The sequence below is a fragment of the Bos grunniens genome, chromosome 29 (genome assembly GCF_055505025.1).
Source record: "Bos grunniens cultivar Pamir isolate PY7600 chromosome 29, Bosgru_T2T1.0, whole genome shotgun sequence".
In the NCBI taxonomy this organism is placed as follows: domain Eukaryota; kingdom Metazoa; phylum Chordata; class Mammalia; order Artiodactyla; family Bovidae; genus Bos; species Bos grunniens.
This window is the reverse complement of record NC_141193.1, coordinates 1,153,538-1,166,240: the sequence shown is the minus strand read 5'-3', so window position 1 is coordinate 1,166,240 and position 12,703 is coordinate 1,153,538. Positions and strand designations below refer to the sequence as shown.

The 12,703-nt window shown below is 63.4% G+C and overlaps 1 protein-coding gene across 3 annotated transcripts in view; it reads left to right on the top strand.

The window, feature by feature from the left end:
- The window catches only part of MOB2 (MOB kinase activator 2), a 52,922-nt gene that overhangs the window by 21,157 nt on the left and 19,062 nt on the right, over positions 1-12,703 (top strand). For 2 of the 3 annotated variants that reach the window (XR_015157427.1, XM_086383309.1), the window contains exon 1: positions 11,929-12,115. The exons of the other annotated variant lie outside the window; for it this stretch is intronic. Coding sequence is in view for 1 of the 2 variants with exons in the window: in XM_086383309.1 (XP_086239435.1) it covers positions 12,006-12,115 (110 nt within the window). In the remaining variant the exon portion in view is untranslated. Of the gene's footprint in view, positions 1-11,928; positions 12,116-12,703 lie in introns of those variants that run through there. 3 annotated transcript variants of the gene reach the window in all.

Below are 12,703 nucleotides of genomic sequence, written 5' to 3'. Positions count from 1 at the left end.
CACAGCCATGCTTGCCGGATCACCGTCCTTGCCGTCGCCACCTGCGTTCTGCTCCTATGGAAAATGCTCCCCCACGTCGTGTATCCTGGGGCCCCAGGCAGTTCAGAAGCTCTGCCAGCCGGGAGCCCCCTGGACCGCCCCACAGCTGTCCCATGGGGCGGGGGTGCGCTGGGAAGTGCTGGCCGGTCTCTGCCCCAGCCCACCCAGCCTGCTCTGCAGGCCTCTGGGCTGGTCAAGGGGCACCCAGGAGGCGGGCTGACCCGCCTCGCGGTTCTTCGGGCCGGGGCTGGGATGGGGAGGCTGGGGAGCTCTTTCCCGCACTTGCTGGAGGAGGCGGGAGGCTCCTCAGGCTGAAAGCGCCGCCTGTGGCTCCTGAGTCCACCAGAGGGCGCGCTGGACATGCAGGACTCCGGAGCCCCGGGGCGGCAGCCACAGTGCGGGGCGGGCAGAGCGGTCTCCCTCTGCGGGGAGCGGGGGCGTGTCCACGCGGGCTGCGGAGCGCTGCCGCTCCATCGGGTGGGTGTGGCACGGGGTGGGTTTGGTGGGAAGGTGGGAGCCTCGAGCTCCGGGGCCTGCACCAGACTCCCGTTCCCACCTGCGTGGGGCAGGGGCAGGGCCTGGGGAGGGGGCGCTCCCGGCAGCATCAGTGTCTCAGTGTGAATGTCTGAACGGGGAAGCAGGTGTTCGGTCTTCGAAGGCCCTACTGCTGGCCTCCTTCATTGTGTCTTGCCCCCTCCTTGCCCCCACTGGGATCCTGTTTGAGGGGTTCTTGGCAGCTTGTGAGCACCCCCTGCCTGGAAGCACCCTTCAGGTGACGGCCCTCAGGGGCACGTGTCCATACTGTGCCCCGTGCTCTGGGGAGCCCTGGCCACCACCAGGGGCTGGCTGCAGTGACTGCCCGTGTTTGAACAGCTAAGGGCCACCAAGGCCAGGGTCTGTGTTTTGCCGCTCACTGACCTTCAGTGAAGTTTTTGTCAATACTTCCTAGACGCCTCATGAAAACACAGCCCCAGGCAGAGCGCACCGTCCACCGCACCCATTCTGCCACGATGCCTGAGACCGGGGCGGGTCATCCAGCATCAGGGACCCCGCCTGTGTTCCAGCAGCGGGGGCGGGGCCTCCCTGAGCCACAGGGCCCTCCTCCATGTGGTTCAGAATTCCGAGGGGGGCGGTGGCTGGTGGCGGCGTGGTCCTGTGAAGGCAGGGTGCCCAAGGGGCCGCGAGCACGAGGCTCCCGGGGGCCCCTTTCTGGGCGGATGTGGGTGCGCCTGCTCCCCGCACGTCCTGCCCTTCCTGTGCAGGCAGGAGCCTGGGTTCCCAGCTCCGGCTGGCTCCGGCTGGCTCCGGCTGGGGAGTCCAGGGGATGGCAGACCTGTGCTCTGTCCTGGCCTCTGGGCACGTCTCTGTGAAAACACAGGTGTCCATTCGGAGGCCTTGGGCAGGGCCTTGGGTTTAGCCCACAGCCTTGGACAGGATGCAGGCAGCCCACTGACCCTCAGGGCTGGGTCCCAGGGTTCTCTGACTGGTATTTGAGGATGAGGGAGGGAGGGGAGTCGGGCAAGGCTGAGCTGTGACGGGACACTGTTGAGATGAGTTGTCTCTGAGGCCCACCAGCCCCATAGGCAGGGTAGGCCAGCCTCCGTGAATCTGCCTGAACTGGGTGGGAAGCCTTGCCCACAGGTGGGCGGAGGAGGGGTGTGGGCAGCTTGTGAGCACCCCCTGTCTGGAAGCACCGCTCAGGTGAGTGGCAGCTCAGGGGGGGCTTTCAGAAAGGGGAGAGCCCAGGGGCCCCATTGGAGGGGAGCAGGGGCTGCCTGCCAGTGTCCTGTTGTGTTGGCCCCTTTGCCTGAAGAGAGCGGATTTGCACTTGTGTGTTGAATCTGCTCCCTCCCCAGCCCCCCTGGAATGAGAGCTGAGGGCTCTGGAAAGGCAGAGACTGATGGGAACAAAGTGGGGAGACAGCAGAGTCAGAAGTTGGAAGGCTGGTGATCAGGTGGAACGCAGGCATGAGGAAGCGGAAGCCTAGGAACCTAGCGTGGTTCCCAGGGCTGTGGGACCTCGGGACCTTGGAGGGGCCGGTTGGTGGTCTGGAGGTGCACGGCAGCAGCTGGACAGCCTGCTCCCTCCTGCTTGCCTCGAACCCAAGTATCGCTTTCCTGAGAGTGCGTGTCCCGGGACCGCGCCAGGGCCTCCGCCATGCAGACAGAGCCACGAGCATGGTTCCCAGCCCAGCCTGTGTCCAGGGCCCTGGCGCCTGCTGTCCACTCCCCAGGCGGAAGGACGGGGTCTGACCCGCCCAGAAGAGCCCTCCAGACACTGGACAGTGGAGGGGTGAGCATGCCCCTGCGTGCAGCCTGAACCAGCCCCGTCCCCCCTTGCCCCCACTCAGCCCTCCACACAAAACTGTCAGTGAGCTCTTTAGTGCCCATCTTTAAATATGAGTGGATGGCCAGGGAGCAGCCCATGTTTCATGGACTGTGAACAGGAAGGCAGAGACCAAAACCAATAGAAAAAGAGGAAGCAGACTGAACAAACAGATGAGCTGGCCCTGTCGTTCATCTCCTGAGAGACTGCAGAGCACGGAGGACCCCCCTGGCAAGTAAGAACCAACCAGTGGAGAAAAGGAATGTCCAGAGAATTAACAGGAGTGCTTGGAGGCTGGAGGTGTGATGACAGAGTGAAACCCTAGTGAAGGAAGAGGCGGTGGTTGGGTGTATTTCCCAGCAGGGCCAGCGCACCAGCTATGGACACCAGGTTGGCGGTGGTGAGGGTGTCAGCTCATCGGTCAGGGGCCCTGAGCCACGGCGGGGTTCCAGAAGAGGGGCTTTGAAGCAACTTGGAAAATTTCTAGAATCACAGGAAGTGAGTTGAGATTGAGTAGGCTCACCCCTTGCCCCAGAGTGCAAACTTCTCCACTCCCACCAGGAAACACGAGTGGGACTTTCAGAGCATGGGATAAGGGAAGGATTTCAGAAACCTTCAGAAGGGAACAGAGCAAAACTAACCAGGAATCTGAACAAAATCCAACCCGGAAACTAAAAAACAAGGAATTCCAACGTGGAAGTAGTTTCACATCAGCCGAACTAGTAATCCAACGCAAGGACAGAATAAAACGTTTTTTCACTTGCAAATTCTGGAAAAAGTAGTCCTCATCCGCCTCCTATTGGGAAACTAACTGCTGAGGAGACCCAGCACCAAAGGGAGAGGAAGGGGGTCCTTGGAGGCCGCGCAGCCCAGCAGGCAGCTGGGGGCGGAAGGGGAGACTTTCCTCCCAGGCTCCCCGTCAGGACCTGCCTGGGAAGTATCGAGGTGGCTGCAGGTTCTGTCAGAGGAGTTTGATCCTTGCTGGGGGCATGTCCTTAGATCTCCCCTCAACTCACGGTGGGATTACCTCCCACCAAAGCTGTCGTAAGCTGAAAATATGGAAAGCTGAAAAGGCATTCAGTGCGTCTGACCTCCTCACCTGCTTCAGACATGCCCAGAACTTGCACAGCAGCCTCCACGGGGCCAGACCATCTCACACAGAGCCCTGCGAGCGCCCCTGGGGACAGGCCCGTCCTGGGCGCGACGGCCACAGCGGGACAGCGGCCCGGCGGGGGGGCAGGTGCCGCCGGGTTTGCCTGCACACCGTGCGTCCGCAACAGGAAGCTGCTCCACCCGCGTGGCGCGCCTCAGGCGCCCCTGGGTCGCGGGGGGCTCTCCCGGACACTTGACGGGGTGTCCCTGGAGGCAGTGGGGGCCAGCCTGGCGTGCTCACCATCGGGGGAGGGGGTGTCACTCTGCACCCCCCCTGAGCTCCCAGCCTGTCTCCTCTCGGGGTCCTTTCCACTCGGGAAGCTTCCCTACAGCCCTGCATGAGCAGTGGACCTCGTCCATCTCTCTCTGACATTTGTCTCAGGAAGTCTGTTTCTTGATTGGATTCCAGCATTTAAGATTCGGGGAAGTCCCAGTGTCTGTGCTTGAGTGCCTGTAGGGGTCGGGCCCCGGGCGGGGGAGGCGGCTCCCCCAGCCTCCTTCCTGTGCGCTGCTGCTGCTAAGTCGCTTCAGTCGTGTCCGACTCTGCGTGACCCCATAGACGGCAGCCCACCAGGCTCCCCCGTCCCTGGGATTCCCCAGGCAAGGACACTGGAGTGGGTTGCTATTTCCTTCTCCAGTGCCTGGGCTAAATGTTGCCTCCAACGTTTTTATACCAGCAGGGAGGGCGGGGTGACTTGGCAGGATCCACCTCAGCCTTTTCTTAGGCAGCCTGGGCTCTGTGCCTGCTGGGCTTGGGAAGGCTTGTGGGGAGAGACAACAGTCCCTGTGCCCAGGCCAGCGCTTTGGGGGGTTCAGGAGTGGCGGCTGCGTGACCTGGGTGCCCCGTAGGCAGCGGCGGCCCAGGAGCCAGGGGGCAGTTGGCTTGGCTGGAACCTCACACAAAGCTGACAGCCTGTCCTGTGTTCGTGCCGCGCTCCCGGCCCCTAGCCTGCGGGGTGCAGCCTGCCTCCCCGCTCCCGTCCAGGCACTCTTCCCACCTGGCTGCCCCCTGCTCCAGCGTCCAGGCGTTGCCCAGCTCCCCCTGGCAGCCGGGCCCAGGGGGGCACTCTGCCCCAACCTGCATGTCTTCTCTGCCCTCCTTGGCGGGCGGTCCAGGGCTAGGGGGCTGACACGGGACAGATGCAGAGGGAGCCCAGCGCTCAGCCTCTAGCGGGCGAGGCTAGCGGGGCTCCTGTTTGCCCGGGCTGCATGAGGTGGGGCGCTGCCCTTCTCCCTGCTAGTGTGAGGAGCCCTGGTGGCCTGGGGCTTCCTCCTCCTCTGGAGAAGGAGCGCAGGGCCGGGAGGGAGGTAGGTGTGGCCCTCGCACTTCCCAGTGATTCACCTGCCGCCCGAGCAGCAGCAGGGCTGTTGGTGAGGCCCGCCTCTCCCTGCCCAGGGCAGCCGCGCTCTTGCCAGGAGTAGAAATTCACATCCCTCAGTCCCGGGCCTGCCCTCCTGGAGGTGTGAGCGCCCCGGAGCCCGCGGTGGCAGGGTCATATGTGGACCTTGTCTCGGCTCTGCCTCCGCCTCCTGCACCGTGAGATGGGGCATCGGGTCAGGTGAGCGGGCCTGGAGAGGGGAGCACCGGGATGGGGCGGGGGGTGGCCAGGCCTGGGGCTGGCACGAGGGTGTTGCCCTGGGCAGCGGAGGCCCAGGAGCTAGTGCCCGGAGCTCCCGGCCATCGAGGTTCCAGCTGGCTCGGGGCGGAGCAGAGACGCCACGGGAGGTGCGGCTCCTGCCTCCTCCCACTGGGGGCCGTGGGCTGGGGGCCTCTGGTCTCAGGAGGCTGTTTCTGTGCGGGCCGCGAGGCAGTCACTGCAGAGGACCCCCCACCCACCCACCTTCCACCCCCGCCTCTCCCTGGTGTGTGTGACCTCTCCTTGGCTCCAAGCTGGTTTCTTTGAGTGGATCTCTAGCTTTCCGCTCTGAGATCCAGCGTGGTGACCACCCCCGTACCACCACCGGTAGCATCAGCTGCGACATTTAGCAAGGCGTCCCAGCCCTTCTGACTGAAACCACAGAAGCCCCTGTTTCACTCGCAGGGCCTTGAACAGGGACTCCGTCCACCCGCCCAGCCTCGAACTCACCAGGCTGCTGGCACCTCTGGATGTGGCCCCAGTGGTGTGGCTGCCGTGAGGGGTGCCCAGGGGCCTGTGTGTGTGTGTGGGGGGAGCAGGTGGTCTTGGGGCTCTGAGGACAGACACAGGGCAGGCCTGGGAGGAGAGGCCCCCAAACCTTTGCCTGTCTTTGAAAACCCAGATGAAGCTCTTTGGCATTGTGAAATAGATCGGTCAGAGAAAAGGGGTTGGAGAAAGTGGTGACAGAGCCTGAAACCATCTCCAGCCTGGAAAGAAGGCGCTCCGGCACGGTCATCCTGTTCTCTCTCGTGCGATGAGTGACTGGCTCTTTGCAGCAGGACGCGCGAAGGGAAAGCACTGCAGCTCCAAACGCACAGGTGGCGGGTTTCAGGTTAGCGCCCTGTGCCCCTCCGAGTCGTGGAGCCGGAAAGGAGCTGGCCCTCTGGTGCCCCCTGGCCTCTGGCACCTCTTGCCCTTGGACGCCCTTTGCCTGGAGTCCTCGGCAGGGGCCCCTTGGGCCGTGGCTTCTCTGGGGCCCGAGGGACCCCCTGCAGGGGCGCCAGCGAGAGTCCCTGCTTTCCTGTGGGTGTGTGGCATGTTTGCCTCCGGTCAGCTTGCAGAGGTGTAATTTACATTCCACTGAGTCTGAAGGTAAGCTTTGTTTAATTTTGACAGATACGCGTGGTCTCTGACTTCCCACAAGGCTGATCTAGAACCTTGGACGGCCCTCGCCACACCCTCAGGGCTTAGCACCCACTGAGCTGCCGCGGGCCTCAGGTTCCGACCTGAACCCGTCTAGAGGGGACCCTTGAGTGTCCGGTGTGCAGGGTCTGCCCTTGGAGCCTGCTGCAGGGAGACTCGCCCGCACTGTGCAGAGCTGTCCTCTGTCCTCTGGTGAGGTGCGGCCTCGCACACAGGAGGCCCGGCTGGCCCCGCCCTTCCCGCGCGTTCAGACCAGAATCGCGCTGCCGTGAGCACCCACAGTGTCTCCGTGTGCCTGGCGCCTTCGTCCTTCCGCCCAGGGGAGCAGGTGGCTGGTCCCCGGGGAGGCATGTGTGGCCTGTGGAGGCTCACGTCTGTGTCCGCACGTGCTGTCTGGCCCTGTCGGCCTCCGTGGTCTGATTCTGACCGTCCTGGTGTGTGGGTGCAGCTTCTCTGGGGGCATGTCTGTCACCATGTCCTGCCCATTTTCAGTTGCGTTTTGAGAGCGCTCTGTCTGTTGGGGAGGGAAGTCCTGGGTCAGTACCCGATGCTTGTCTTTTCATTCTCTCACGGGGTGCAGAAGTCCTTGCTGTGGATCGTGTCCAGCTCCTCATCACTGTCTGGGGACTGGGCCCTGGCGGCTTGCTCTGTTATGCGCAAGGACTGAGCATTGGCTCCTGCTGCTTCTGGACAGGATGCCCAGTTTGCTGCATGCTCCTTTCTAAACACCTGGGGCCAGCCTCCTGAAGGGGTCAAGGGCAGGCAGGCAGGGTGTCCGGGTGGACATGGGCACCTGACTCTGTCTTTGCGTTCTTTACTGGAGCTCACTGACTCGATGGACATGAGTCTGAGCAAGCTCCGGGAGTTGATGGACAGGGAAGCCTGGCATGCTGCAGTCCATGGGGTCGCAAAGAGTTGGTCACGACTGAGTGACTGCACTGAGCTTACCAGAGCTCAGGAAGGTAGGGGGCGAGGAGAGACGCATCCTGACACCAGCCACAGGCCTGTAGAGGGGGGCCCGTGGTCCCGGAGGGTGGCAGCTCCTTCCCTGTGCCCATTCACAGCACCCTCAGGGGCCAGCAGGGTGTCAGGGGTGCCCTGGGAGAAGCCTGGGCCAGGGGTGGGAAGAAAGGGCATGGTTGCCCTGCAGCTGTACTCACACTCCCACTCACACACACCGCTTCCCTGTGTAGACGCGCACACACGTTCCACCTGTACAACCCTAGAGGAGTCCGTGGAGGCTGGACGGTCCAGATGCTTGTCTTGAAAATAAATACGCGGGTGGCTTCCGGCCTGGAGAACTGCTTTGCCCACTCGGGGAGGCGTGTTTACGTATCTTTACGTAGACACACGTGCCATCTGCCATGTGCGGTGTGGTTAGGGCTTGGTTTCCTGGTGTGCGGTGGTCTTGAGAGGAGCTCGGCGGTCGGGAGGACTGTCCGGACCCCGAGCGCGGGGCGCTCACTGCACGGGCTTCTGGTGCAGGGGCGCCTCTGCTCCAGCCCTGCCATCCGCCTGCTCCTGGCCTCTGCGGAGGCCTGAGCTCTCCAGACTCACCTTCCAGCACAGCAGGCTGCTCTCTGTTCTCCTGAAAGTCCGCCTGCAGGAATGGGGGCCTTGAACTCATGGTGGCATCTTGCCTGCGGTCTTACCAAGGAAGCGGGCAGGGTGATTTGTCAGGGGCCCCGAGGCCCTCCTTCATCAGCCTGGGTCAGTCTGCCCCCAGGGCACTTGGGCCGAGCGCGCACATTCTGTGTGCTCATGGGTGCCCTCCTGGCAGTGGGGCCTGGGCCCAGCCCCTGGTTGTTGATGGTGAAGGGCTTGGGGGGCCGTGGGAGCAAGGTCCAGGGCGTTGTTTGTGTCCTGAAAGGCCCTCTCCTTGGGGACAGCAGCCCTCGGGGATGGGCTCTGAGCTCTGGGCTCCTGGCGGGGTCCTGGGTGTGGGGGTGCAGACGCCCAAGCGTCCTGAACACGGGGCACCTGACGAGGGCGGCTTGTGCTCCAGGGCACGAGGTCCACCCGCAGCGCCGGCTGGGGGACGTCCCCGGGCGCTCTGGGCATCGCTCGGCTGGGTGGTGCCTGGGAGGCCTGTTCGCCCGCTGCTGGCAGCCGCGTGGGTTGTTTCCAGTTTGTGACCTGGCAGGCAGGTTTCTGTGTAGTCCTGAGCTTGCTCTCGCCGGGGCGAATTGCCTGGTGGGGTCTGAGAATGCTGGGCCGCCTTCCCCTGGGCCGGGCCCACCAGCCCTCTCTTGCTCGCTGCAGCCTCTGAGTGTGGGGGCCTCTTGTGTTCAGCCTGGTGGCCGCGTGGCCCCTCGCGCTGACCCCTCTGCTCTGCCTGGAAGGTCCCTTCAACCCTTGTCCCTGATGTAGGAGGAGCTGGCTCTTCCGGGTGGAGGCGGGCTGGTGGTCTTCCCAGGAGGCGGACGCGGCCCCTCCTCTCACAGCCGGTCCCTCCAGCTCCTGCTGCGGCACCTTCTGTCGTCGCCGCTGTGTCTGCAGTGTTCGGCCTGCCTTCGCCTCCATCCAGGGTACTTTTTGTCTCAGATATTTCAGTTTCTACAAGTTCAACTGGGATCTTCAGAAAACACTTTTTAAAATCTCCTCGTAACGTGTCCGGTGTTTCTCTTGTCTCTGGAACAGGTGGGACACAGTCATAGTGACCCCGACACCACTGTCTTCTCACTGTCTCCCTGAGCCGTCTTGGGGTTTTTTTTGATCAATTGATTTGATTCCTAGTGTGGCTCAGACGGTAAAGCATCTGCCTACAATGCGGGAGACCCAGGTTGAATCCCTGGGTCAGGGAAGGTCTCCTGAAGAAGGAAATGGCAACCCACTCCGGTATTTTTGCCTGGAAAATCCCATGGATGGAGGAGCCGGTGGGCTGCAGTCCACGGGGTTGCACAGAGTCGGACGTGACTGAACGACGTCCCTCGAGTTGTTTTCCTCCTTCTTGAGGTTGGTGGTTTCTGATTGAACAGAAAACCTGGCAGCTTCACCTTGGCTGCTGTTCGTCTGTGTCCTTCAGTCGCTAAGTCGCGTCTGACTCTGACCCCGTGGACCGTGGCACGCCAGACTCCTGTCCTCCACTGTCTCCCAGAGTCTGCTGAAGTTCATGTCCACTGAGTCAGTGATGCCATCCAACCATCCTATCCTCGGCCGCCCCCTCCTCCTGCCCTCGACTTTCCCAGCAGCAGGGTCTTTTGCCTTGTTTGTTGCTGGGTATCTCTGTGTGTCTGTAAGTTGCTTAGACTCAGGTTGGAAATGACTGATTGCTCTCAGTCTTGCGTCTGTTCTGTGTTGGTGGGGTTATGATACTATTTCACATCTGGCCGGTTTTTCTTACCACTGACCTCGAGTTCGCCACTGTCCCGCTCTGGTTGGGGGGAAGGAACTCGTTTTAGGCCCTTGAGAGCCTTGAGGTCGGCCGCGCCGATCCTCCTGGGTGGGGTGTCGTCCTGGAGCATGTGTCCTGGTGGGTTTAGCCGGGAACCCGAGGGCCCGCAGCACGTCTGCACGGCACTCGGCATCCCGTCCCCCTGGTGCGCTGCCCATGATCTCTGCCCGTTCGGCCTCCCGGACTCGCTGCTGGGGCTCCTCAGCGGGGTCCCCTCCCCGCCGAGCGGGTCCTCGAAGGCAGTGGCCAGGCACCACCGCAGGCCCTCGCTGGTCACCTTCCTGCTGAGGAGCCCCGAGGAGGAGACACTGCCCGGCCAGCTCAGTGAGGCTGGGACAAGACCCCAGCAGGAAGGCAGGGCTCAGCACAGTGCCCTCCGTGAGCACCGCGGTAAAGCTTCCTCAGCCTGGGAGTTGGCCAAAGGCTTCGTGGCCCTCTGTCCATCCGTGCGGCCCTGGTCTGGGAAGCCCCGCCCTCTCTGCTTCTCTGCCCCACGTGTCTGCAGCCCCAGCTCTGTTCTTGCGTTGGCTGTGGCCGAGACCCTGGGCCCTCCAGCGGGCCGTCGCGGCCCTCCCCAGGCCTTCTTTGCCGTCCAGGGCACCATCCCTCGCGTCCTCCAGCGTCTGAAACCACTTGCTTCTTATGTTGTATCCAGTCTGCGGTTGTTGATGGTGGAGGGCGAGTCCAGCGTCGGTTACTCCCAGTGGAGAAAGGTCTTCGTTCCCTTTTCATTAAAAACCACAAGCCCTCCCCTCTCCTGTCTCCCCGGCGCTGCCGGGGTGTCTCCTCTCGTCTGGACTTCGTTTAGGAGCTCCCGTTTCTGGTTCTTATTGGCCTTTTTGTTTGTCTGTTCAGTTCTTCCTTTAATTCTATTTCTGAGAGTTCCAAACTTGATTTATCGAGGTGTGGGTTTCGTCTGCTTGTGTGTGTTTTTCTGGATTGTGGTAATTATCACCCTTCCATGTTCTTTCCATTCTTGTTGGACTTAGCCTTGAAGCTTTGCCCACTTGCTCTTACGTGAACCACATGTTCTGGCGCCTTCAACCAGGGTTCGGGCTCTGCTGCCTTCACAGCTGGGGCGCTGTGAGTGGGAGGGTTGCAGACAGGTGGGGAGGAGGTGGGCATGGTCTCCGGGGGCGGGCCAGAGGCGGAGGCGTCAGGGTGCACGCACGCCGGGCTCCACGTGGATGCCGTGTCCGCCGGGCGGGGACGCAGACGTGGAGGTGAGTGTGCACACCCATGCCCTCGCTCTGCCAGCCCAGAGCGCCCAGGAAGGGGACTCCCCGGCGGCAGGGTGGCCAGGTCAGGTCTCAGTCTTCCAGAGGAAGTGGCAGTTCTCATCCTGTGGCGGAGAGTTGGAGGCAGCCTCTGCTCAGTTGCACCAGCTGCCTGGCAGGCCACATCCTCCCCACCCAGGGCTGCCACGGCCCATGCTCCCCGGGTGAGCACGGTGCCTGGGTCCTGCCCTGGTCCTCACGTGTGGTCGGACAGCCAGCCTGCTCCACTGTGTGTGGGGTGGTCCTTCCAGGGGCTTTGCCACAGCGCAGAGCTGGCTTGAGCCTGGGTGAATGCTTGGCTCTGTGGGATGTGGCCGCGTCCGGCTAAGGCCGCGGTGTGGGGGCCTGGCCGCTCCAGAGCCATGCTTCTGCTGGATGGGGCTGCTGCTGAGTGCAGGCCAGCCCCGTGCTGACAACGAGCTGGGCCTGTGGCCAGTCAGAGGCTGGAGCCCAGCCGGGGTCGTCCGGTCGGACGGTTGCTTTTCTAGTCCTTGACGGTCCTGTGTGGGGCCCGCGTGACGAAGACCTCGGTCACACCCCTCTCGTGCTCCCTTGGGAGGCCTCTGGCAGTGTCCACGGGGCCTGCCACCCTCTTCCTCGTGCCCACTTGGCACCTTGTCTTCCCAAGACCGTTGGGGTGGAGATGCTGCCTGCCTGCCTCCGCGCTCTGCAGGTGCACAGCCCACCTCTCCCTGCAGCCCTGTCTGTCCAGAGCGTCCCTGGCTGTATCAGAAGGGCCCCCTGACAGGTTCCCTCTGGGGCCACGCTGACCCCGCGGCAGTGGCCTCGCCCCACACAGCGCCTGAGCGGCGCCACTTTGAAAGGCGACTGAGACGTCCCCTCAAGTAACCGGACTTGGCCGGCCCTGCCTGTAAAAGGAGCAGCTGCTGTCCCTGCCCGGCCGGGGCCCGGCCGCCCTCCCCGCCCAGCTTGTCCTCATTGGCCGGCGTGGCTGGCTCCCAGTCAGGGCTGCGAGGAAGGCAGGGAGCCTTGGGGCCGGGGCGCCTGCTTTCCCTGCCCGCTTCTGTGCTGCCCACCATGCTTGGAGACCACAGTGGTCTCCCCGCAGACCGAGCTCTGCTCAGCCCGCCCCCCAAGGCCGGGCTCAGCTGCAAGACAGTGCTTCAGGCAGTTGGCAAAGTGCTCAGGTGAGCGTGGCAGGGCCGCGGGCGTTGGAGGGTCCCTCCTCCCACCCCGGGGCTATCTGGGGAGGAGTGGCCGTCCCCCCAGTCAGGTCTCCGTGTTGTGCAGACCCCGCCTGGGCTGGGGAGCAGATGGGCCCGGGGCGGGAGTAGCTGGGCATGCTCAGAACTTTGTTTGGAGTGAGGTTCTCCCTAGACTTCAGCCCTTCCTGCTGTCTGTGGGAGGCAGGGAGCCCCCAAAGCGGGTGTTCAGCTCAGAGGGTCTGGGTGAGAACAGGGGGCCCCTGAGACTGGCGTCTGCCTGCAGTGAACCGTGCCCGCGGCAGACCTGTGTCGTGCCCTGCTGAGCCCCCTGGACCGTGCCTTCGCCACCCCGGGTCCCCGGGCAGGGTGACCGGAGTCTGTGACGAGCGACCTTGTCCGGAGCCTGCCCTGGTCGTGTCTGCCGTGGGCCCTCTTTCCTCACCTCCCTCAGCTGCTCCACAGAGCCTCCAGTGTCCCACGTGAGAGGCTGGAGCCTCTCCAGAGCCTCTTCTGTGTCAGGGTGGGAGCGGCTAGGTCGGGCATTCAGGAGAGCGTGGGGGGCTGGGGAGC